The sequence below is a fragment of the Eleginops maclovinus genome, chromosome 23 (assembly GCF_036324505.1).
Source record: "Eleginops maclovinus isolate JMC-PN-2008 ecotype Puerto Natales chromosome 23, JC_Emac_rtc_rv5, whole genome shotgun sequence".
In the NCBI taxonomy this organism is placed as follows: Eukaryota; Metazoa; Chordata; class Actinopteri; order Perciformes; family Eleginopidae; genus Eleginops; species Eleginops maclovinus.
In genome coordinates, this window is record NC_086371.1 from 13772071 (window position 1) to 13797637 (window position 25567).

A 25567-nucleotide genomic window follows, 5' to 3' on the forward strand; every position below is an offset into this window, starting at 1 on the left:
TGAACGCTTCTAGCATGGATACAGAGCTCACACCTCCGCCATTGACACTGTGTCCAATCACCTTTCATCCCCCCGCCTTATCTGCGCAGAGCTAGCCAATCCACGCACAGTACTGAGAAACACATCGCTGACAGTTAATTAAATAGAAACATGACTAGCATTTAATGAGGGACCCATCAAGTGATAACAGAACAATACCCATAAACAATTCATCCTCTTTTTCATTACACCTTTACTCAAATATCCATTTCTGCACTGATATACATAGAGGCTCTAGGGCAAACACCACCATGTTGAAAGTAAAACATTTTTTTTTTATAAAAAAAATACTGTTTGTTTCTTTAAATTATGCAAACAACTCTATGCAACCTTTTAAATGGCAAAACATATGAACTGAAGCTCTTGTCCAAACGAAACTCAGATTCTGTGTCTGCCTCCTTCCTGCCTTCTTCCCCGATTCCCAAGCTCTGGCTTGCTGCTCACTACCAGAGAGGTACGTGACCAGAAGAGGATATTTTGGTGCAGTGGGACTGTAGGCCCTAGCAGCTGGCAAATGCTGCTCTATTTCCCAGACTATCCCTCTCTTTAGAGATAACCACTGAATGCCCTCCGGACCTACTGGACTTGGATAGTGTGGCACACAGCCCAGAGTGGACAAACAACATTGGTTGTGTGGGGTCATAGGTGAACAAGCTGAAATATACTGGTTTGTTGTGAAGAGAGTATGTAACAGGGAGCAAATTACAGCTTTCTGCAGAGCTGTGGAGGATAGTCTCACTCACTTTCTTACCAACTCTCCGATCACCTGGTCTTTAGCAAACTGGAACACACACACACACAAAGACACTTACCACAACCAGCAAATCAGAGTGCATCTACCAACCCACTCCAAAAACAAAACAGTCCAGAGCAACTACCCACAGATGATTTTAAGATGCAGACCTGAAGATAAATGACACATATTGTAAAGACCATTAAAACGTAATAATGGAAACATATACCTAACAAAATGGTGGTATCTTTTTCTCACATAAGATCATTTTTCTCAGTGACAGAAATAACATTCTATTTTGCCTTTCTTTTACAAGGATAACGATCTGTCCTGAAAGGCAGCAAGTACATATATTTTTTGTGAAACATTATAAGCCTAAAAAGGACAGATAAAGGCTTTAACAGTTTCATAGCCGTAAATGTCAACTGCAATCCGACTGCAAGAACACTACCCTGGAGCAGAGCCTGAGCCATAACTCTCAGAGAATTTTAGTTTTTATGGCCTCATGGAGTCTCATTTACTGTTAGGAGGCAATCTAAAACAATAAATACAGACAACACACAAGACACACACCTGAATGGCAGTTGCATCTGGCATACTGAGTCGGCGTACAATTAATTGGCTCTGTCCGCTGTGGCTGGTGACGTAGCCCGAGCCCCAGGTGCCACTGTGTGGCCGTCCCGTGTTGTAGAACATAAATGTGTCACTTCCTGACGTGGCTGTCAGGCATGTCTTGTAACAGTATGTTTTAGTCAAAGACCCATTTCCCCGCACTTCAATATAATGCGGTTCCCCTTTGAGATCACGTCGCATGGCCATATTGTCATTTGGTTGTCCTAAGCCACCTCCACCTCCACCTCCACCTGAAGCTGCAGCTCTTCCTCCTCCCCCACCACCACCACCACCTGCTGCATTGCCACCCTCTGGAACACTTTTCTTGGATACACAACATGGCGAGCAGGAGCCAGGCTGGGTGCAGTAGGCATGGCAACGCACAATGGCCAGCACAAAGATGGTGACCAGGAACACAAAAGTTGTGGCACAAAGGGCAATGATGAGGTAGAGGGTGACGTTTGAAAACATCAGGGGGCTGTTGGGTCGGATAATACGCTTAGGGTCAGGGGTTAACTTTGGAGGCAGCTCCATTACGTGCACATGGATGGTGGCTGTGGAGGAGAGTGGCGGTAAACCGTTATCATGCACACGCACTGTCAAAGTGAAGGAGGTGGAGTTGTCCTCAATGACCCGCCTTGTGGTGCGTATCTCTCCTGTGTACTCATGCACCTTGAACAGGTCCAGATCTGTGTTGGTCTGCTCCAAAGCGTAAAGCAGCCAAGCATTCTGTCCAGCGTCACCATCCCATGCTGTCACCTTGGTAACCAACACTCCTGCTTCAGCGTTTTTCATCAGCGTTTCTGTGGTGCGGCTGCCATTGGTAGGTGGGTAGACTATCCTGGGCACATGGTCATTCTGATCCATAATGTAAACATACACGGTGGCCACACGGCTGAGGGGAGGCTTACCATTGTCCTGGGCTTTAACCTGAAAGTGAAACTCTCTCAACTTCTCAAAATCGAAGGCTCGCAGGGCATAGGCTTCACCTTTGTCAGGTTTGATGCTGACGTAGCTGGCTACAGGGATGCCATGGTTGTTGTCATTCAGGACAGTATAGGTGATGCGTGCATTTTCAGCAACATCAGCATCTATGGCTTTAACAACACACAGAGGTGCACCGGGAGCATTGTTCTCTGTAATATAAACAGTATATGATGTCTGTTCAAAACGAGGCGGGTTGTCATTCACGTCAGCAACAGCAACCTTAAAGGTCATTTGAGATGACAGGGGTGGGGTGCCTCTATCCACAGCATTGACAGTGACATTGTAGGATGAGATGGTTTCCCGGTCTAGGAAAGCGGATGTAACAATAGTATAGTGGTTCCGGAAAGACTTGATCCTAAAAGGCAGATTGGGCATGATCTCAAGAGTAACTTGTTTATTTGTTCCAGAGTCACGATCATTCACACTGATCAATGCTACAACTGTGTCAGCCCGGGCATCCTCACGTACAGGACTAGAGAGTGAAGACAGTACAATCTCAGGAATGTTGTCATTGACATCCAAAACTTCTACCACTACTTTACAGTGAACAGCCACTGCAGCTGGCCCCTTGTCCATAGCCTGTATGTACATTTCATAAGAGTTTGTCTCCTCAAAGTCTATGTTGTTTTTCACCCTGATTTCGCCTGTTTCTGTGTCCATGGAAAACATCTGTCTGACTCTTTCTGGTGTGTAACTGCTGAAGGAATAGAACACTTCACCATTTGAGCCCTCATCAGGGTCTGTTGCATTTAGCTTGATCACAAGTGCACCCTTCGGAGAGTTTTCGTACAATTTTACTTTGTACACGGAGCTGTCAAACGCAGGTACATTGTCATTGGCATCAAGTATACGTACATTGATTATGGCTGTACCAGTTCTCTGTGGGGTTCCTCCATCCATTGCTGTCAGGATTAACTGATGAGATGGCTTCTGCTCGCGGTCAAAGGGCTTTTTAAGAATAAACTCGATGTGCTTATTATTTGAAAATGGTTTAATGGAGTCCAGGGTGAGGTGGTCGTTTGGGCTGAGGCGGTATTGCTTCACAGAGTTGGAACCATCATCTGCATCCTGAGCTCCCTCTATGTGAAAGCGGGAGCTGGTTAGAGCGGACTCAGAAACCTCGAGCTGATATTCATCTCGAGGGAATTGTGGCGCGTTATCGTTTACGTCTAAAATGTCCACCTCGACGTTGTGCACCTCCAGTGGATTCTCTAATACCACCTCAAGGTTGCGTGTACAGGTGCCACTGAATTCACAAACTGTCTCTCGGTCAATGCGGTCACTCACAACCAGCTTCCCTGTTTTGTGATTTATGGTGAAATATCTCCGTCCACTGTCAGAGGTGATTCTGACGCGTCGCGTGGAAAGTTTTCTCAGGTCCAAACCCAAATCCCGGACAATGTCACCGACCAATGCCCCATTTTCCAGCTCCTCCGGAATGGAGTATCGAATTTGTGCATTTGTAAGGCTACCGAGTATGAAAATAACAAAATATAAAGAAAAAGGCAAATTCTCGTTTACACTGTAACAGCATCGCGCCGTCACAGCCATCGCAGGCAGGCAGAATTTGCAGACGGGTTGGAGAAATCTTTCCGTCTTTTCAGCTTGCTGTGAGTGCCCACCCACCTCATTAAAAACGAGGAAATAATCCTTGCATAACTCCGACTATGTGCAGCAAGACCACCGCATCCTCTCTGGTGCCTGTTTAAAGGGAATTTTCCCCTGTGCATCCATGTTTTCCTTTGTCTGTGCTGGGTTCTGTTTTTAAATTTCTCTATCCTACAGAGCAAGGCTGGCTACTTTCACTGTCTATAGCTCTATCTCTCTTTTTCTCTCTCCCTCCCTGCGATGATTTCTGTGGGCAAAAGGGGAGGGGGAGTCTCTCGCTCAAGAGAAGCTGACTGCATTTCAGCACCTCCGAATAAAATGAAGGAACAAAAAAACAAAAAGGACGAAAAGAGTCCGGAGTATTATCTATCCACGAATATGGACGCCGTATGTGCAGCGGACAGTGCCCTCGACACAGATTTCGGGGGAAACATTTCGACAACAATCGTTTTCCCTTTTTTTGTCAGCGCCACCGCCCTTTTCATTGTGCGCTGGGAAACTGATTTATGAACCAACCTGGCGATTACATATCCCCACTGATGCAAACCCACAATTACTCAAGTACCCTCAAGCCAAACGGAAAAGCAAATGTCTGATACAGGCAGACTACATTTTGAAAATAAAAAAAGGAAACATATACACAAACAAATAATACAACTATAACAAATAAAATAAAAGCTCCATGCGATTTTGGGATTATTATTCAGTGTATAAAAATACGTCAGGTCCTATATGACTTTGGTTGACATTACTCTATTTAAACAAAAACATATTTTATCTGAACAAATGCCATAGGAATAAGAGGAAATGAGTGAAGGTGTTGCGAGTGTGTTTAGAGGATCTCTCATATTTTAACCACACAACCATCAATATAGGGGTGAATCTAGCCTTTTCAACATGTGTCTCTTCACGTTAAGTGCTGAGACACGGGACGTTCTGTTAGCATAAAACCGACAAAACACCGTAATGATGCTTTGCAATTCTACAAGCAACACAAACCCCGACATGCAATGAGGATTTCCCCTGGTAACGAGGCTAACCTGGTCACAGACATTATGCTGTGGGAGTGAACCCTCTCATCTGGTCAAAATACAACGCTGGCCACCTCTGGCAGGCCATGAACCGCGCATGCGTGGGATAGCAGGTGGCCGTATTAAAAAACAAACCTGACTGCTCTAGCTCTCCTCTAATTACTCCGAACTCAGAACCCATGTACTTAAATGAAGTTCAGATCTAAATTGAATTCAAGTGAATTGGATGAGACCTCACCCCAATGCATTTAAGATGGCAAATAGAAATTGAAGATCCTTGACACGATTCAATTTTATCTCAACAGTGGAGCATGACAGCAAAAAACAATCAAAACAAGTTCAGTGTTCGCAGTTTCACGGAAACAGGTTTGTGAGGAGCTACCAAAAATATACATAAGCTTTAAATTAGTCTGAGAAACAACGGTGATTCAATCAGTAAAGCTGTGCTGATGTGATCCATTGCCACTCTTTTGAACAACTTATGTGCTGTGAAGAAGTGGCCTTGTTAGACCCTGAGTCTTCTCGATTCACTTGGCCACTGGGCCAAGATGAGCGTCCACCGCCCACATAAGCTTTTTCCTCTCCTGGTGCTCTGCCACTCACCCACGCCCGGTCTGCCCACGGCGATGACAGCGTTTGGCATTCCGGGAGACGGGGAGAAGGCTGTGACTCACTCGGATGCTGCTAGTAGATGGTTAGATGCACAGTGACTCTTCACACTACAAGGCGACGAGGAGGAGGTGGCAACATGGGGAGTTGGAAAAGCAGCCAAAGTTCAATAAAGGGAGATAAATTACTAGCTATATACAACATCCCTTCCACATACAGTCTGTATATAAAGGACTGAATTTGCAGACTGCAAAATGTTCATGTGGTACTTGAACGTGGAACTATTTTATTCAAATGGCTTTGTTCTTATATTACCTATTACTGCAGAAAAATGTCATGGACCTTTTACTGCACACCACTCATCAGGGGAGGGGTGATAATATAACAAGTCTTTTTCAACCGAAGTCTTTCAACAGGCTCTGCTGGTTCTACCTGTACAGTCTGCAACGCTAACTGTGACATTTAGCAGATTTCCCCGGTGGGACATGTGGGCCTCCGTGTTGAGAAATGACACAAACACGAAAACAGGCACCGTTTATCTCATCAAAAACGAACACAGAGCTGGATTAACACCTGACATTTGCACCTGACTGTCATTCTCCTCCTTCCCACTTCCTTTACTTTTCCAAAGTGTTGCTGCTGAATAAGGTCCAGCTCATTCCCCTCTTTAAAATAAGCCCATCTCTTTAAAATAAGCCCATCTGTTTCAGCCTCAATTACTCTCTCAGCTGTAGATTATTTCCTTTTTCACTCAAGGGTGCTTTAGATAAAGTTATCACAATTATTCCACCTGCAGGCAGATGCCTGACACGCATCAAAAAACACATATTAAATATCAAAATTTCTAATGTTTAGTGGATTTAGTCTACAAAAAAATACAGGTAGTCAGAGCTTTCCCCACCCTCCATATCAAGTAATTTAAGTGTCCTTGACTTTTTAGAATTCTCCCTAATTTTCACTTATCCCAACGTCTCTCACCTACTCTCTGCAATCTGAATCTCCAGCTGCGCCTCTGTCAGACATCCAATGATCCAGCTTTTGTTTAACTTTTTTTCAGATTGCAGTCATTTTTTTCCACTTATTTTAGGACTGGCCGAGGGGCATTCTGGGGTTTAAGTGGAAACACAACTGCTTATGCCTTTTGCAGACTCATAGACTAAAATAAAAATCAGTAGATGAGAAAAAAAACTTTGCCTTAGGCCTTTGATGGATATGGTGAAGAAAGATAATTCTAATGTAAAACCTTTCTTCATTTTCTTCTACTAGAATATTAAAGCCCCACCATTGCATCACTTTTGCAAGATGGCTGTATTAATAACATTCTCCTCAGTAAGACTCAACCTCATTAATACTGTAAGCGGTCACTCTAAAAGCCATTCATATTACTTCCCTCAGTCTTTTATCTGGAATCACCCCATTTTAGTGAGTCAGCTGACAGCAAAGATCCACAGAGGAGCAGGTCACAGCTGGGCTATCATAAAGTAGGAGTCCTTACATCACTCCCTCAGTCAACACATACAGTTTACAAACAGAGTCATGCAAATTTAAAGGGCATTTAGGACTGTAGGGATGCACTCTCACACACACAGGCAGTGCAAAACACAACTATTAAAAAACAAATGATATCTAAGGATAAATAAAACAACCGTCAAGGCCAAACAGATGCGCTGATCAAGGGAATATTCTACACTGACTACACCTGGTTCACAGACGGAACTCCTCATGTGCCTTATTTTAAAGCATTTATATGGAGACGGAAAACATTATTATTTATGTCACTAATTAGAAACATTACAGCCAAAGTTTTCATCTCCATTTTATTCAAAATGTCATAAAGCTTTGGCACAGTGCCACTTTGCACAATGGGACAGCAATCATTGCATTATAGATGGGGTTGGTGGTAGAATATTAAAGGCACAAAATCTAATCTCCTTTTTTTAAAACACAGTTTTAATAGATGGCCGAAACATCATATTTTTTAAGGATAAATTGTTCTTGAGGTGGGTAAGATTATGGGATGTATAATCCAATAAAAAATAAATAAAGAAAGAAGCTAAGGACAAAATCACTGCAATTTGAATCCCTCTGTATGGGTCTGAGGGGCAGGCAGCAAGAGGGAGCAGAGGTGTTAGGGACAGTGAAATTGGTCCCTCTGTTGGAATACATCGGTAGTACATGGGTTGGACACGTCATCACCCCACTGCCCATCCTCACAGGCTTTTTCATTAAGCCAAAGCACTAAAACATAATCCAAACCCTGAGTTTGCATGTGTATGAGTGTGTGGGACTTAGAGAGAGAGAAATAAAAAGAGAGAGAAAGAGGGCACAGACGTCACACTGCAGTGGTAGTCATTTTCTCTCTTATTTTCGAATACAGTGAGCAGAGTGAATGGAGTAGGATATAAGGTAAGGCTACCTTTCAGAGGCGAGACAAAAAATAACAATATGTAGCATGCAAATAGCTGAATCTTTAGTACATAAGAAGTCACAACTTCCTTGATATCAATTAATTTGATACACATCACTAACACTTAAAAAAGGGGGATTCTTGTGGAAAAGGAACATCTGCTCTAGTGTTGCCGTACCTAACTTTATCAGCCTCACTTTTTCAAATTAAAATGGGAAATGCAAAATAAATAACTCAAAACTCAATGGTATTATTTAGTAAATAGGCTTATAATACTATGACAAAGCTTCATTCTCATACCTTCCTATCATCCTACTTTTCTCCATGCACAAGAGCCTTTCCATTTATAAATCTCAGAAACAAAAGTCCCATGGTAACCACAATCCTTTTACTCAGGTGGACACAGTAAGCGGGTGGAGGAGGCATTCTCATGGGTATGTTTGTTTGGGCTGATCCCTTGTGTGCCTTGCTTTCAAAAAGAAAGGTTATGAGAGAACTAAAAGGAGCATAAATCCCTCCCTCTGGGGCCCTGTAAGGGTTAAACAGTTCCTTGGTTGTCCTGGTTCAGCCTGTGCATGAATCAAACAGATTCTTCTTGTGGCAATGAACAAAGCTATCGGAAAATGCAGGCAGGCTTTGGATACTTCCCTCTTAGGATGCCCTGGCTTTCTACACTTGCCGGATGGGAGAGGATGGAACCCATGGTTCTGAGCATGGCAAAGCTAATCTAATGACTGCAAAAACATCCCGATGCCACTAAGAGGGAGCACGTAGGGAGGACGGGTTGATTGAAGTGGGGAGAAGGGGAGTGCTGGCGATACGTTTTTCCTTTTATCTGTGACCAATTGTAAGCCTGTGATGTTCTCACTGAGCTGCAGGGCATGAATTTAATGTGTCTTTTGTCAATCTCATCCTCAGAAGCTCCAGTTTTCTCACTATCTCACGCTCAAGGCTTGAGTCTGTGCTACTGTATTTGTGACTTTCCCTAAAACCCTCTGCCTTTTAAGAAATGAGTCACTAATCTCACACAATTCTCCCTTGCTTGCTTTCTGCCTTTACCCCTCGTCTGACTTGGCAATTCTGCACAGGATGCTGCACATCTTTGGTTGCCATCTTTTTCTTTGTCTCTCTCCCTATCTCTCCTCCTGACCCCCATCATGTCCACCCTGTTTCCTTCCTGCTTAAAGCACATGCTAGGACTGATGTCTGAGTGGGGGCGGGTGCATACTGGCAGCTCCCTGGAAACAGACAAGTTCATCATTAAATTACAGCTCAGAGCAGTCTCCATGGTAACCACAGAAAGCAGCACTAACCTCACGCACACAAAGAACACACCCTTGTGAAGGAGAACAACAGGAAGTGCTAAATAGAATGGCAGGCAACAGTCAGATAGGGAGACAAATATTGAAATAATATACATAAACACATTTTCTGTTAACCAAGCAGCTGTTCTGTCACCTTGTATTAAAACTGGTGAGATAAGGACATTTAAACGTAATGCCTTTGGTCCGTCTGTCAAACCCATCTGTGTACTCCACCACAGATGACTTTGGTGAATTTCTCTATTGCAATAAAAGCTGTGAACCATTAGCTGTGTGCCTCAACCAGGATACTGTACTGTAGAATAAATAATTTAATGCAGCACTGGGGATTGGATACAAACTTTAAACCTCAAGTCAGCATCTTCCAATTGCTCTACAATGTGTGTATATAATGGTTCAATAAAACACCCACCAAGGCAATATCTACTGTATTTTTAAAAATGCAGTCTTGCAGCTTTAGAAAATATCATGTAACACACCGAAACAGACACACGATGTTCTGATGCAAGGATAAAATCCTCTCCTACTCATCCATCCTGACCCTTTGCCCCGCCCAACCCGTTTGGATGATTGACACTAGGTGTTGTCAGCCACGCCCAGCCGCAGAGCAGAGAAGGAGGGAGAGCTGAGCAGAGTAGAGCTGATACCTCGATCCGTACTGAAGCTCCCTGCTGCTGCTGCAGCGTGTAGCGGAAAATTACCTGCCCCTCCCCCTCACTCACATTCGCAGAGAGCTGCAGCATTCACAACACAAACTGAATCACTTTTACGCAGAGAAAGACCTAGGCATTGTTTTTCGATTCACAGTATGGCGAGCTTGAACATATAGCAGGGACTGCATCGGGGGGAAAGCGAGGCAACGAAAACAGAGGGTCATTCAGATGGTGCATAGTGCGCTGCCATTTTTAAATCACACGCTGACCCACTTTAGAGCTTCGCATAAGCATCGCCTTCTCTGCAATGAGTAGTCTATATGAGAACCCTGATTCAGTCCTACTCACACTGAACCAACCAAACGAAAGGTGTTTTGACAGATGAGGCCATGCTTGTTTGTGCTGGACCACTCCCTGAAATGAGGTCACATCGTCTGAATGACTCAAAGCATCATAGATTCACCACAACACAAAGCAAAGCACAGCGTGCGTCACCGAGAATATCCAACACAACCGAGTAGTAGGCTAGAGAGACACTGTACAACTATTAAATTAGTCTTTCATTCCATACAAATGTCGTTACAGAACTGCATTTTAACACTGACAAATTAAATCACGACGGAATACACATGGCACCTCTGTTCTATGTGGCATGAGCTTGCAAATGTTGCCTCTGTACTCTACACACATTAGGGATGTTAATGGAAATATATTAGATCGTGTTTACACCGCTCTAAGGCTGATGGCACACATGTCTACAGAGATGGACGGTAATTCCCTGTTAGTTCTCTCAGCTGCTCCCCTTCTCAGAGAGCTGATGAAGGAGAGGGGGAGGGGAGAGACTCTGACAGCATGGAGGAGGAAGAGAAAAAGAAATAGGCTTGAAATGAATAATGTCATGCAGCCTATATGTCTGGATGTTGGACAGCAATAGAGTTGAGGGAACTGAGCATACAAGATTCAAACAAATATTATTTTAATATTGTACTGACGATAGGTACAACTAGATCTAATTCAACAATATGGGATTATTAGGATGTGAACATGTTATTTTAATTAATATATATATACAGTATATATATATATATATATATACATATATGTGTGTGTGTGTTTATTTGTGTCAAATTATTAAAAGGGATTGGCAAAAGGGACCCTTTCTCATTTATGTTAATCTATCAATATGCTATCACCCCTTAAAAGCATAACATTGTTTAACAATACACTGGGGTTTTGAAGATACATTCCTGGATATCATTTATAGATAAGGTGGCATGGCATACAACACAACCCTATATTTCAGTGTATTTTACAACTATATATAGTTGCTCAGGGTAGAATGCATAGACATGTTGAGTACAGAGAGCATACAACTCTATGACTACAGAGAAGCTGAGTCAAAGTAAATACAATATGACTGCATGTACAATATCAAAGACAGGCAGGAAATAGAAGAAGAAGAAGAAGAAGAAGAAGAAGAAGAAGAAGAAGAAGAAGAAGAAGAAGAAGAAGAAGAAGAAGAAGAAGAAGAAGAAGCAGAAGAAGAAGAAGAAGAAGAAGAAGGGGGAGGAGGAGGAGAAGACGAATAAGAAGGTCCTGCCCATCATGATCCTCCCACACAGGCATCATTATTAATATTATTATTATTTAAAGAACACACCTGTAGTGTCAAGACAGTGTGTGAATTAATTATTTGATCAACATCCCCCTCCCATTACTGGGGTAGGCTACCCAATTAGATGGGGACCTGTATTTTTCTTATAGGCCCCCTTCACAGATGGAATCTTTACAAAATCATAGTATCAAAATAGGAAAAGCACAGATGTAAATAATACATGCTGAGTTTCTTTATGGAGGCTTTCAGTTTATAGGGACAGCTGAACTGAAAAGAGCGAGCATGAATATTTTCAGAAGCACTCGTGCTTTACCTACAATAGAAGTCAAAAATATCTGCAGTGAAAAAAGGGCATTGAATGTAGGCTACTGAATGTGGTGATCTTACACAATTGTCAGCAAAGGTCCTTCCATCTCCAACATTAGCAGAGAACTATACAACTGAGCCAAACACCTCTGTGGGTGTTTAAGATCTCTAACACTAATACCTGAACAGAATATAACAATATTACAAAAGAGAGATTGAGAGAACGACAAAGAGGGGAAGTATATGGACTAGGAACTTTTTTTGAAATATTTGCCTCGTGCTTATATCCATTAGAAAAAGGTGCATTACTGGTGAAGCTCAAGATGAAAATAACTTGATAACCTACAGTTTGAATGCATAACTAACGTGGGCAAAAAGTACACCATAGAAACACAGCTGCTGTCAGGTATTCCCTATCAAATGTCAAATCATGCCACCAAAACCTTCACTGAGCACAAAACGAAACGTTTTATTAACCAGCTGACTAACTCTATTTACTTCTGCTTTTCCAACCTAGCCATGAGCTTGATCACAAATGAAAGATGCATAGCTTATTCACGGGTGACCTCAGAGGTAAATATAAGTTCGATGCGAGGCTGTTATGCAGTAAAAACATCCAGACTTACTCAGATAAACTGCGGTTATTTTGATGTAGCAAGATAATACAACCGCTGCTATGTAAAGCACGTCCTCCCTTTGGCTAACGGACAACGTTAGTCTCCACCAGAATGGTTGCAGTACAACCCCCGGCCTATAGCGGCAGGCTTTCCAAAGACCAACCCTAAGTGAGAAATATGGCGCTATCTTTGCTTTTTAAATGTCTTGTTGACATTTCGGGAATCTTTTGGAGAGCAAACTGTGGTCCGGTTGTAGTAACAGTCGCATGGCGTCAAGTTATATCGCTTAATCATTTGCCAAGAAGTTAAACCTATCTTCTGTGGGATTCAGCTTCCATAACACTATGGTATTTTAATGGATATCATGGACATTCAGCTCTACAAAACTCCTCAGGACTTCTCAAAACCACCATTGTAAGTTCAGAAAATAAAATTACATTCCCTTGAAATATATGTAGTCTTTTGAAAGCATTCCCTGCTCTGCACCATAAGGTGCCTTTGAGACTTACCCATTTCCTAAAAAAAAGCTGAGATTTTCCATTGAACTTCATATTCATTTTATTAAGTAGATGTTATGCTGTTAGAAATGCATGTTGGTCAAGTTCCAACACTTTTTATAATTAAAAATGTACATGCAAACAGCAAAATGGTGGACAATGACAGGGTGGACATTTTTGGCTAATGTTAGCATTTAATGAGCACATGGTGGACCTTCAGTTAGCAACATGATTCAGTTAGCAAAGGGGACTGTGTACTGTTTTACAAATATATTTCGAAATTCTGAAAGGTTTTTATGTTAATTGATATTTCACTATGACAGAGTGGACATGTTAAGCTTCACAACTTCCGACTACACACATAATATGATGAAAATTACAAAATATAAGTGTACTTAAATACAACTAGCCACGGTTTCGACCTCCATTGAAGACAGACAACATGATGGTAGTAATGTCACTGAAGACATCAAGGGGTTTCTTAAATGGGCAGTTACCCCACAATGACAGGGTGGACAGTCATTTCAGGGACACATGCAAAATGTTCAATATGAGTATGAAAATAGAATATACATGATGAAAATGACTCGTTTTATCAATTAACTTGTTGTGGACGATATAACTATATCATTTATTGTTTTAATTTAGTCTCATTTAACCACATATTGCACACACTGTAGTTAGCAGAGCAGTGTGTGGAACATGCCAAAATCATGTACATCCAATTAAAAAAATGGTATAAAATGAAGGAAACACATTTCAAGAGACTTATCATTGTACTAATATGTGTGTAAATGTTTGGCCATTTATAATAAGACCTCAGAGTTTCATTATTCTGCTACATTTTCATGATGACAGTGATTCTGATGAGGACACCAAAGGCACTTTATAGTGATATTGACTCAGCTAATATGCTTATCAAATGAGCTACTGTTGGCTGTGTTTAAGCTACGGAGGCTACATTAAAGTAATGTGTCTGGGAAGTTGTGTAAACGGTTTGGACTAAAGGAAAATTGTTGGACAAGTGGGCTTTGATACACAGGATGTCCAGGAAGATGTTGTGTGTTTTAATACAGCCGTGCCCTTTCTTGACAGTGACTGGGACGCCCTTTAAGTCATACTAACTGCAGCAACTCCAAGCTGACCGGACTTCAACTTTCCTCGGAGGGATAAAGCTACAAATACCCTTGGACTTGACTGACCCTATGTACCGATCTCAAACATTTAATAGCTTACTTAAACTACATGTTGTTGATTCAAACCCGCTAATGTCAGAGTGCAGGACTCTAAGCAAACGGGAACAACATTTATGATAAAATCCCAGCCAAATATCCATTTCCGTGTTTTCCCTGTGTATTAATCTGTGGCGGTTAAATGAAACACAGCATTGCCCTCAGTGGATGAGTGTATCTGGTTAATAAAAGTCAGTAATAATAACCATACAGCCTGAGTTATTAACAGCAAAACCATTGAGGGTCTGTTTTTTCGCTACGATCAGTTTGCTGAACAAGTGATACATTCGTTGTCGGTAGCCTCCACGTTATAAACAGGCTCAGTAATGCATGGTATGCTTAAGACAGGGGATCTATGTTTTTAAGAAGACATCTGTGTAACGATAGTGTGCTATTCTTGAACCATCTATGTGTACATCCTACCACACAACCAGATTACCACCACCGTTATGGTGACAATCTTGTATTTGCCTGTGTACCTTTTTTAAACAGTATTCTCGTTCACGCTCGCCGTATTTTGCCCATCAACGACTATGTGTCGTCACCAGTGACATCAGCTCATTTACTCCTGTTTTAACACTCAATCAATATCTTGCATAATATCACAATTATGTTTTTTAATGCTTAAGGTGATATAAAACAATATATAAAACACTACATTGCACGTGTTCATTTATTTAACCTGTGCAATGAAGAGTTGTGATGTAGTTAGTCACTCAAGTTTGGTATTCACCACATCTTTAAAGACATATTCATCGCTATTTTTGCTTTATTACGTGCTGATATACTATGAAAGGATGGCGTGGTGTTCTTTGCTCTGTAAGACTGTACTGGGGATAACAAGCAGAGCACTAAAAGGCCTCTGCGATTTCAGTACCATGGATAGCGCTTAAACCAAAATCTAGAAAGAGCAGAAAAAACAGAAAGCTGGAAAAAATACTAGGAAACACTTATTCAGCTTCCATACAGAGTTTGTTACTGGAAGAAATGGTGTACAATAAAGTTACAAAACTATACAATTGATTCGTCAAGGAGGATTGCAACTCACCTTGTCTTTATTAGGTAAAGTCTGAGTTCTGTTAAAAGTGTCTCCTCCGTTAATACTGATCAGTTCACCATCTACAGGCGGAAACGGTCCGGGGAAAACCACTACATCACTTTTCATTGTGTCTGAGCTGAAACACACGTCGTACTGCTGAGTAGATTTAGAGTAAGACCAGCTCCCGTCAGGGTGGGTGGTGATCATTGGGGCGCTGTACCTGCTGAAACTGCCGTCTGTCCTGTGGCATTTGACAGCTATTAAACTGATGAGACTCAGCAGGAAGATCACTGACACCGACACAATGGCGATCAGCAGATACAGGTTCAAATCAGAGAAGCTGTCCTCCTTTATGGGCACATTTCTGAACTGAGTCTGGATGTCAGATGTGCTTTCAACCACCACCACATCAATAGACACAGTAGCTGACAGGGGGGGTTCTCCATTATCAGAAACCAACACCACCAAGGGGTGAGTTTTCAGGTCATTGTCACTCATTCTCCTCTTAGTCCTGATTTCTCCTGTGCTGGTTCCAATCCGGAAGAGGTTATTTCCTTTGGGCTCAGAGAGGTGATAAGAAAGCAGCGCATTGTATCCAGAGTCTGCGTCCACAGCCCTGATCTTTGCCACAAAGTATCCCGCCTCAGCAGAATAGGGGATGCTCTCACTGTTAACGGAGCCGTGCTCAGAATAGGGCGAGAGAATTGTTGGATTATTGTCATTTTCATCCAGAATTAAAACATTCACAGTCGCGTTGCTGCTGAGAGGAGGAACACCAGAATCTGTGGCCTTAACTTTAAACTGAAACGTGTTTAACTCCTCATAGTTAAAAGTCTGCAAGGTTAATATATCTCCAGTGTCTGAGTTGACGTTTATAACTGACCCTATTATATTGTTTTTATTTTTATCATTAATTACTGAAAACGTAATTTTTGCATTTTCCTCTACATCCAGATCATATGCTGTCATAGTATAGATAACTGCACCTATTGGACTGTTCTCTTTGACAAAAATGTTTATCACAGGCTCTTTAAAATGAGGTGCATTGTCATTGACATCAGACACGTGGACTGTAATAATGCTTGTACCGGAAAGAGGCGGAACCCCTTCGTCTGTTGCTGTTATTGTTACGTTGTATTGAGCAGCTCGTTCTCTGTCTAGAGTCCCGTCTACGACTAAAGAATAATGATTTTTATATGTGTTCTTGATTTTAAACGGAACCTCATCAACTATTCTCACCTGAACAACGCCATTTTTCTCTGCGTCATTGTCTCTCACAGTTATAAGTCCAACCATTGTGTCTAGGGGTGCATCTTCCCTCACTACGTTGACAAGGGATGTTACCGATATTTCTGGTTGGTTATCATTAATATCAACAATTTCAACGAGTACTTTACAGTGAGATGCTCTTGGATTTGACCCTTTGTCTTTAGCTTGGACCCGGATTTCAACTGCATTGCTTTTTTCGTGGTCTAATTCTCCCTTTACAGTAATTTCACCCGTCAAGGGATTTATTGAAAATGTGTCAAGATCATTATCACTGTCATGGTTAATAAAAGAATATACAATTTCTCCGTTAAGACCTTCATCTAAATCATGAGCATGCACAGATATTACGGTTGCGCCATACGGCGTGTTTTCAAGCACCTTGGCTTTGTACAGAGGCTTTTCGAAAATCGGAATATTATCGTTTACATCTTGGACATTAACGGTGATATGTAACGTTCCGGATTTAAGAGGTTTTCCTCCATCGACAGCTGTTAAGGTTAATTTAATAACCGGCTGTTTTTCACGGTCTAAGGCTTTCTGAAGCACCATTTCGGCAGACATAGTCGGCTCTCCAGCATTCTGTACGTCCAGTGTGAAATGTTCATTTGGACTCAGCTTGTAGCCTTTAACCGAATAACTGCCGACATCTGCGTCGAATGCTCTTGCGAGGGTAAACCTTTCACCAGGAAAAGCTGACTCAGACACGTTCAAAACAATCCTTGCTATCCGAAAAGAGGGTGCATTATCGTTAATATCCAGAATGTTAACCTCAAAGCGATAGAGATTCAGCGGAGAGTTCACAATTGCTTCCACTTCCAGAGAACACTTCACATTACGAGAGCAGAGCTCCTCTCGGTCTAATCTGTCTTTCAGCGAAAGTATCCCAGTCTTAACATCCGTTTCGAAATATCTCCTATTAGGTCCGGAAATTTCAAATCCGCGAGTTTCCAATTCTTGTACATTTAGATTTAAGTCTTTGGACAAATTCCCCACAGCGGTACCTAGGCTCGATTCCTCTGTAACAGAATATACAATCTGTGCTGCGGCGAAACTCCACATGTGAGATACATGAAACAACAAATAGATCGAATTCCTCAAGGTATTTCCTCGTTGCATTCTGCCAACAGCCTGGTAAACAAGTTAATTGAAAAAAATCACTCCAACGGTAACATTGCTGAGAAAACATCCAGGTCAGACCTCCTTCATACAGTGAGTGTTCTTTAACGCTACGACGAACAAAGAATTACAACCCTCTCTTACACGAAAAGGGAGGAGCGGGTTATGGAACAACATATATTACCTCTGTGAGGTGATTGCGACATCTTGTGGTGTTTTTTTAAGTTAGAGCCAAAAAAAGATGCAAATGTAGTTAGTAGTGCTCTTAAATGCAGTTCAAGGTCTGACTCCTCCCCCAACAACTCCCCTCATTAGAGCAGGGTATAAAATGCACCTGCCAACTTTTGTTCTTTCCTTTAGCTCTGCTGTCATTGTCAGTGGTATAGGTAGGCTGTCTATCTTTAAATACACATACATTGGTCTCAGTGTCTGCTAGCATGTGTTGCTCACTTGCTGTTACCTTGCAGTTTGTCCTGCTTTCTATTTTCCTGCACATCAGTAGTGTGGCAAAACCACTTCCTGTGGCGAGTATAGGCAGCACTGGAAATGTGTGTATGCCACATGGCGAGCCATTTTTAACCATTGTTTTTAGGTTCACCTGCTGCTGTTTTGGTTTAGGTTGTTTTGTTTATGCCGCAACTCGGATCCTTTTTTGTTTAACCTTGTTTTCAGTTGTTGTTTTTAGTAAAGCTGAGTGCCGGTCGTTGGGGGGGCTAGTCATCCCCACTATTTGGTGTGGTGAAGATCACCGAGTGAGTGACCTGTTTGCTGTGGCTGAGTATTTGGTTGCATGAAGTAGCCTGCCACCCCATTAAGTGGCCTCAGCCCACCTTAGTTTTGGTTTCTTTTCTTATAGACCTTTTTAATGTTACATTTTAGATAACGATTTTAAACATATTCGATAATAGAGATAATTTAAAACTGATTAATTCTTGTTGTTTTCTAACCAACAATTGTATCTTACAGCAACGTTTCCTGAGTTTCTTTTCGTTTGATTACATTAAATAAAAATGGCTTTATTATGTAACGCGTCTCCGTCCCTCAGTTATTGAACCTGTGCCCTGGTTATTTTGTCTCTTGGTGTCTTTTTCCTGGGGTGCAAGTCCCCAGGTGGCGTTGTCGGTCCTGTATCCCCTTTTTTAAAACATCCAATTGAATGTAATTTAAAATAAAAAACACCACCCCGCCACACAAAGAAAGAATGATGGTATAACATTAAGGGTTATTAAGGGAATTATGTTATTCCTGTTGAAGCCAAATGGAAGCAACAATCATAACCTCCTAGCATTGGTGACATGTTTGAGCACCAGACTAACTAAAATTAAAAAAACATGCTGCAACTCCAAATTTGTTGGACTATGAAAAAAAGTACTGACGTAATCAACAACAGGTCACGGTAAGTGCTACACTTACAATAAGATAGGTCATTTTACATTGGCTTATACAAGTATAAGATCACACCTCACAAATGTCAGAGGGAACACAATAAAGTCCCATTATCTGAAAAATGAAAACTATTCATCTGCAACTCCTTTTTAGGTGTCATCAGCCTTACCTTGTCTTTGTTGGGTAAAGTCTGAGTTGTGGTAAAAGTGTCTCCTCCGTTAATACTGATCAGTTCACCATCTACAGGCGGAAACGGTCCGGGGAAAACCACTACGTCACTCTTCATTGTGTCTGAGCTGAAACACACGTCGTACTGCTGAGTAGATTTAGAGTAAGACCAGCTCCCGTCAGGGTGGGTGGTGATCATTGGGGCGCTGTACCTGCTGAAACTGCCGTCTGTCCTGTGGCATTTGACAGCTATTAAACTGATGAGGCTCAGCAGGAAGATCACTGACACCGACACAATGGCGATCAGCAGGTACAGGTTCAAATCAGAGAAGCTCTCCTCCTTTATGGGCACATTTCTGAACTGAGTCTGGATGTCAGATGTGCTTTCAACCACCACCACATCAATAGACACAGTAGCTGACAGGGAGGGTTCTCCATTATCAGAAACCAACACCAACAAGGGGTGAGTTTTCAGGTCATTGTCACTCATTCTCCTCTTAGTCCTGATTTCTCCAGTACTGGTTCCGATCCGGAAGAGGTTGTTTCCTTTGGGCTCAGAGAGGTAATAAGAAAGCAGTGCATTGTATCCAGAGTCTGCGTCTACAGCCCTGATCTTTGCCACAAAGTATCCCACCTCAGCAGAATAGGGGATGCTCTCGCTGTTAACTGAGCCATGCTCCGAATACGGCGAGAGAATTGTTGGATTATTGTCATTCTCATCCAGAATTAAAACGTTCACAGTCACGTTGCTGCTGAGAGGAGGAACACCAGAGTCTGTGGCCTGAACTTTAACCTGAAACGTTTTTAACTCCTCATAGTTAAAAGACTGCAGGCTCACTATATCTCCAGTCTCTGAGTTAATGTTTACTACAGAAGCTAGTAAAATAGTTTGTGTAGGGCCATCTAATAATGAATATGTTACTTTCGCATTTTCTCCTAAATCAGGATCAACTGCTGTTATAGAAAAGATAGTAGCTCCAACTGGACTATTCTCAGTCACATATACATTAATCACAGGCTCTGAGAATAATGGAGCGTTGTCATTCACATCAGAAATGTGAACAGGAATAACACTCGTGCTGGAGAGAGGTGGATTGCCTTCATCAGTGGCTATGATTGTGACATTATATTGAGAAACAATCTCTCTGTCGAGAAGTCCATTGACTGTCAATGAATAATAATTTTTGTAGTTTAGCTGGAGTTTAAAAGGCACTAATCCAACAATTTTAGCAGTAGTGAGACCATTATTACCTCCATCTTTATCAGTGACTGTCACTAAAGCAACCACTGTACCTACCCCAGCATCCTCTTTGACTGGGCTCATAAGAGAGGTTATAATAATTTCTGGTACATTGTCATTAACATCAGTAACTTCCACTAACACTTTACCATGCACTCTTCTAGAAGGTGTACCTTTATCTCTTGCCTGTACGCGAATATCATATGCTGTATTCTCTTCATAATCTACTTCTCCCTTAACAGTTATTTCCCCTGTGTCTGGGTTTATTGAGAATAACACTCCAGGATTGAAATTCCCCCTCTCAATAAATGAATACATGATCTCACCATTTATTCCGTCATCTAAATCTGTTGCAGTTACAGTCAGTATGGATGTCTGAAATGGAGCATTTTCAGTCACCTGGGCCTTATACAGAGGTTTACTAAATACCGGAGCATTGTCGTTCGTATCCATAACATGCACCACTATTTTTAATGTCCCTGAGCGTGCAGGTTTTCCTCCGTCCAGAGCAGTTAAAGTAAGGTAAATGACAGCCTGTTTCTCTCTGTCTAAAGATTTCTGTAGCACAAGCTCGGCCGACTCACTGTGCTGTCCGCCGCTCTGTACGTCCAGTGAGAAATACTCGTTAGGACTCAGCTTGTAGCTCTTTACCGAGTTACTGCCCGTGTCTGCGTCATTTGCCACTGGAAGTAAATATCTCTCCCCAGTAGAAGAAGATTCCGAAATATTGAAAATCTTCTCTTTGTCACGGAAAGATGGTGCATTATCGTTAATATCGATAATTTGTACCTCGATGCGATGCAGACGCATTGGGTCGCTTAGTATAGCCTCTATATTCAAGGAACATTTTGCCGTATTTGGACAGAGCTCTTCACGATCAATCCTATCGCAAACATAAAGAGCACCAGTTTTTAAATCCACGTCGAAATATTTCTTGAAATTCCCAGAGACAACTCGTAAATCCCTTCTTTCCAAATCGTGAACATTAATCTGTAATTCCTTGGCAAGATGTCCCACTACTGTTCCTTTGTCGACCTCCTCAGAAACGGAGAACGACAGCTGCGCTGAAGACCCGTCACACGAACAAAGCAAAGCTATTATTTGTATCCAAATCGTGACTGTTAGTCCTTCCCGTCCCATCGCTGCCACAGAATGAAAGAAAAAATCATTTCCAAACATCTCCACGCTTTAGGAGAATAACATACGAAGCACCTCGTAGTCCTGTGACCATGAGCGTATTTTCTTAACGAGACTGGTGTACTACTGAAGCTTCATAAGGAGGGGAGGAGTCTGTGAAAAAAAGGAGCCACAAAAATACTGCGGTCTCGAGCGACACCACCTGACATTTTGATGGTAAAATATTCAGACACGAATATTCCATTAAATAGTCTGCTGTGGAAAAGTGTGTCACTAAACACTACATACAAAACCTCATTTACAATGAAACGCAGTGTCTGGTACTTTGGTGAGTATCAGTTGTATGTTACCAGGGCCTGGCATATTAAACAAGTAACCGCAAAAACAAAACCATGCAGGGCTCAGCACCATGGACAGCATCCCTGCTGGTCACCAGAATGACAAAAAAGCAAAGACTTCACTTAATTAAAATGCTATTATTCAGCAACTGTGAAGATAATTCCACATACAAATATGCATAACCTATAATACATTATTTAAATGTATAACCGCCACAATAAGCATTTTGTTTCACATCATTTTTTCAACCACAGGAAATATCACACAAAGTCAAATAATCGAACATCTGGTAACCACATAACCTAACAGTCCTTCTCAATATTGTAAATATAATGATGTAAAACTGGTATAGCATTGCAATATTTTGTATGATAGCATTCTCGAGTTCCTCGAGCATTCAGCACACAATTGCCTACCTTGTCTTTGTTGGGTAAAGTCTGAGTTGTGGTAAAAGTGTCTCCTCCGTTAATACTGATCAGTTCACCATCTACAGGCGGAAACGGTCCGGGGAAAACCACTACGTCACTTTTCATTGTGTCTGAGCTGAAACACACGTCGTACTGCTGAGTAGATTTAGAGTAAGACCAGCTCCCGTCAGGGTGGGTGGTGATCATTGGGGCGCTGTACCTGCTGAAACTGCCGTCTGTCCTGTGGCATTTGACAGCTATTAAACTGATGAGGCTCAGCAGGAAGATCACTGACACCGACACAATGGCGATCAGCAGATACAGGTTCAAATCAGAGAAGCTCTCCTCCTTTATGGGCACATTTCCGAACTGAGTCTGGATGTCAGCTGTGCTTTCAACTACCACAACATCAATAGACACAGTAGCTGACAAGGAGGGTTCTCCATTATCAGAAACCAACACCACCAAGGGGTGAGCTTTCAAGTCATTGTCACTCATTTTCCTCTTTGTCCTGATTTCTCCAGTGCTGGTTCCGATCCGGAAGAGGTTGTTTCCTTTGGGCTCAGAGAGGTGAAAAGAAAGCAGCGCGTTGTATCCAGAGTCTGCGTCTACAGCCCTGATCTTTGCCACAAAGTATCCCGCCTCAGCAGAATAGGGGATGCTCTCACTGTTAACAGAGCCGTGTTCAGAATAGGGCGAGAGAATTGTTGGATTATTGTCATTTTCATCCAGAATTAAAACGTTCACAGTCACGTTGCTGCTGAGAGGAGGAACACCAGAGTCTGTGGCCTGAACTTTAAACTGAAACGTTTTTAACTCCTCATAGTTAAAAGTCTGCAAGGTTATTATATCTCCAGTCTCTGAGTTGATGTTTACAGCTGACATTATCGGAATACTTTTTGAATCACCATCTAAAGAGTATGTTACTCTCGCGTTCTCGTTTACGTCAGGATCGACTGCAGTTATTTTATAGATACAAGCTCCAACTGGACTATTCTCCTTTACATAAATATGAATCACGGGTTCAAGGAAACCAGGTGCATTATCATTTACATCGGAAACCTGAACAGTAATAATGGTGGTGCTGGATATAGGCGGGGTCCCTGCGTCGGCAGCTTTGATCGTAACATTGTAAACAGAGCACCCTTCTCTATCAAGAGCTCCATCAACAACTAAAGAATAATAATTTTTATAATTGGAAGTTAGTTTAAACGGTGCGGAACCAATAAGTTTGCAGTGAGTCTGACCGTTTTTTCCTCCATCTTTATCGGTCACCGTCACTAAAGCAACAACGCTTCCTATTGCAGCATCTTCTCTAACGGGATTCATGAGTGACGTCACAACAATTTCCGGGGCATTGTCGTTTACATCGACTACCTCCACCAGCAGCTTTCCACTTGCACTACGAGGCGAAACCCCCTGATCTTTTGCCTGTACATGAATTTCATATGCTGGGTGTGCCTCGAAATCCAAATGTCCCTTTACCATGATCTCTCCAGACTCTGCGTTAATGTTGAACATATCTGCAGGATTAAAGTTTCCACGCTTGACAAAATAATAAGTAAGCCTCCCGTTTTCCCCTTCGTCTAAATCTGTGGCACTCAGTTGAATCACTAGTGAACCAGCTAGCGCATTTTCATTAACCCGTGCCTTGTAAAGTGTTTTACTGAATGACGGCGTGTTATCATTTACATCAAGAACATTTACATGTATGTATAGGTTTCCGGCTTTAGGGGGCTTCCCACCATCTACAGCAGTCAGTGTTAGTTTAATAACAGCTTGTTTTTCACGATCCAAAGCTTTCAGTAGCACTAATTCAGCAGATACACTATGTTCTCCACCGCTCTGCACATCTAAGGAGAAATATTCATTTTGATTGAGCCTGTAAGTCTTCACTGAATTGCTTCCCGTATCTGCATCAAGAGCCAGAGGAAGCAAGAATCGTTCACCCATAGGTGATGATTCAGATATGTTAAGTGAATATGACTTCTCGACAAAGGTCGGTGTGTTGTCATTTAAATCAACAATAACCACCTCAATTCGATGAAGCACCATAGGATTACTTAAAATAGCCTCAAAATTGAGGGTGCATTTGATAATGTTTGGACAAAGCTCCTCGCGGTCTATTCGCTCATTAACAATAAGATCCCCCGTTTTAAAATTGGCCTCGAAATATTTCTTACTGTAACCAGACACGATATTTAGAGTCCTTGTTTGCAGCTCTCGGACGTTGACATTTAAATCCTTTGCCAGATTCCCCACCACAGTCCCTTTGTCCACCTCCTCGGAAACAGTGTAGGATGTCTGAGCAGTAGACCAGTGCGTCAAAAACAAGACAAACATCCAACAGAGTAATCCGTTATTCCTTCCGATGCCCATCGTTGTTTTCTACGATAGTTACGTGATGCCAATAATCTGAATCCATAAAAAGCTTCGCGATTAGCAAGAATTGTACTCCCGTCTACTCCAGCCCTCCGCTTTTCATCGCCACTCGTTTCTCTCACAAAGCACTCCCAGTCTGCTGACGTTTCACACGGGAAGGAGGAGACTTTACACACCGAGTTTACAAAAAACACGTGGTCATCAGCGACCTCACGTGTTACAATTCAGAATAGACTTTTTAGAATCAAGTAGCCCACTCTGTATGTCTCATATTACAACACGTGAAATACAATATACCTTTAGGTTAGAAATTGACCAAAATATGACCGTAGATCTGCTTTTACCAGTTGTGTAAAGAGGAATAGATACACATACAAGTTGAAACATTGCTGCCAGTGAGAACAAATGACGGTAACACATCGGAAATGGGAGTAAATGTTTAAAAATATATATTTTCTATATAGAAAGGATAACAACAGGTAAACACTACGGCCAGTGTACTCTTTGGAAATAGTTCAGCAGGAAATTGACAACTTAATATTTAAGAGAATTATCAGCCTAATTAATTGGAAACATTGATGATGGCATAGTTTACTTCTGAGTGTTTGGAAAACGAGGAGGAAGGAGGTACTAGTTAGATTTCAGAACCATGGAAAGCGCTCTACAAATCTGCATTAAGAATATTTCCTCTATTTCACAACAAATTATAAGCTTTGTATCACTTAAAATGCAAATTATGTACAGTTTTTTGAATTAACACTTTACTTTCCTGAATTTCTGTAATTTTGGAAAGTCAAGTCTCTTAAAGCAAGGGAA

The 25567-nt window shown here is 41.8% G+C and overlaps 2 protein-coding genes across 14 annotated transcripts in view; both read right to left on the bottom strand.

Annotated features, from left to right (window-relative positions):
- The window catches only part of LOC134859312 (protocadherin alpha-C2-like), a 184521-nt gene that overhangs the window by 16217 nt on the left and 142737 nt on the right, over window positions 1–25567 (bottom strand). The window contains exon 1 of one of the 13 annotated variants that reach the window (XM_063875728.1): window positions 19248–21693. The exons of 9 other annotated variants lie outside the window; for them this stretch is intronic. In XM_063875728.1, coding sequence (XP_063731798.1) covers window positions 19248–21665 — 2418 coding nt within the window. In that variant the 5' untranslated portion in view covers window positions 21666–21693. Of the gene's footprint in view, window positions 1–1345; window positions 3991–15316; window positions 17926–19247; window positions 21694–25567 lie in introns of those variants that run through there. 3 more of the 13 variants (XM_063875731.1, XM_063875740.1, XM_063875726.1) reach the window with 3 other exon arrangements.
- On the bottom strand, window positions 22265–24817 carry LOC134860087 (protocadherin alpha-13-like). The gene has a single exon (XM_063876933.1). The coding sequence runs from the start codon at window positions 24746–24748 to the stop codon at window positions 22265–22267; it is 2484 nt and encodes an 827-aa protein (XP_063733003.1). The 5' UTR covers window positions 24749–24817.

Excerpts from the sequence above, each read along its gene's own strand:
- LOC134860087 (XM_063876933.1), bottom strand. The coding sequence starts at position 24,748 with ATGGGCATCGGAAGGAATAACGGATTACTCTGTTGGATGTTTGTCTTG.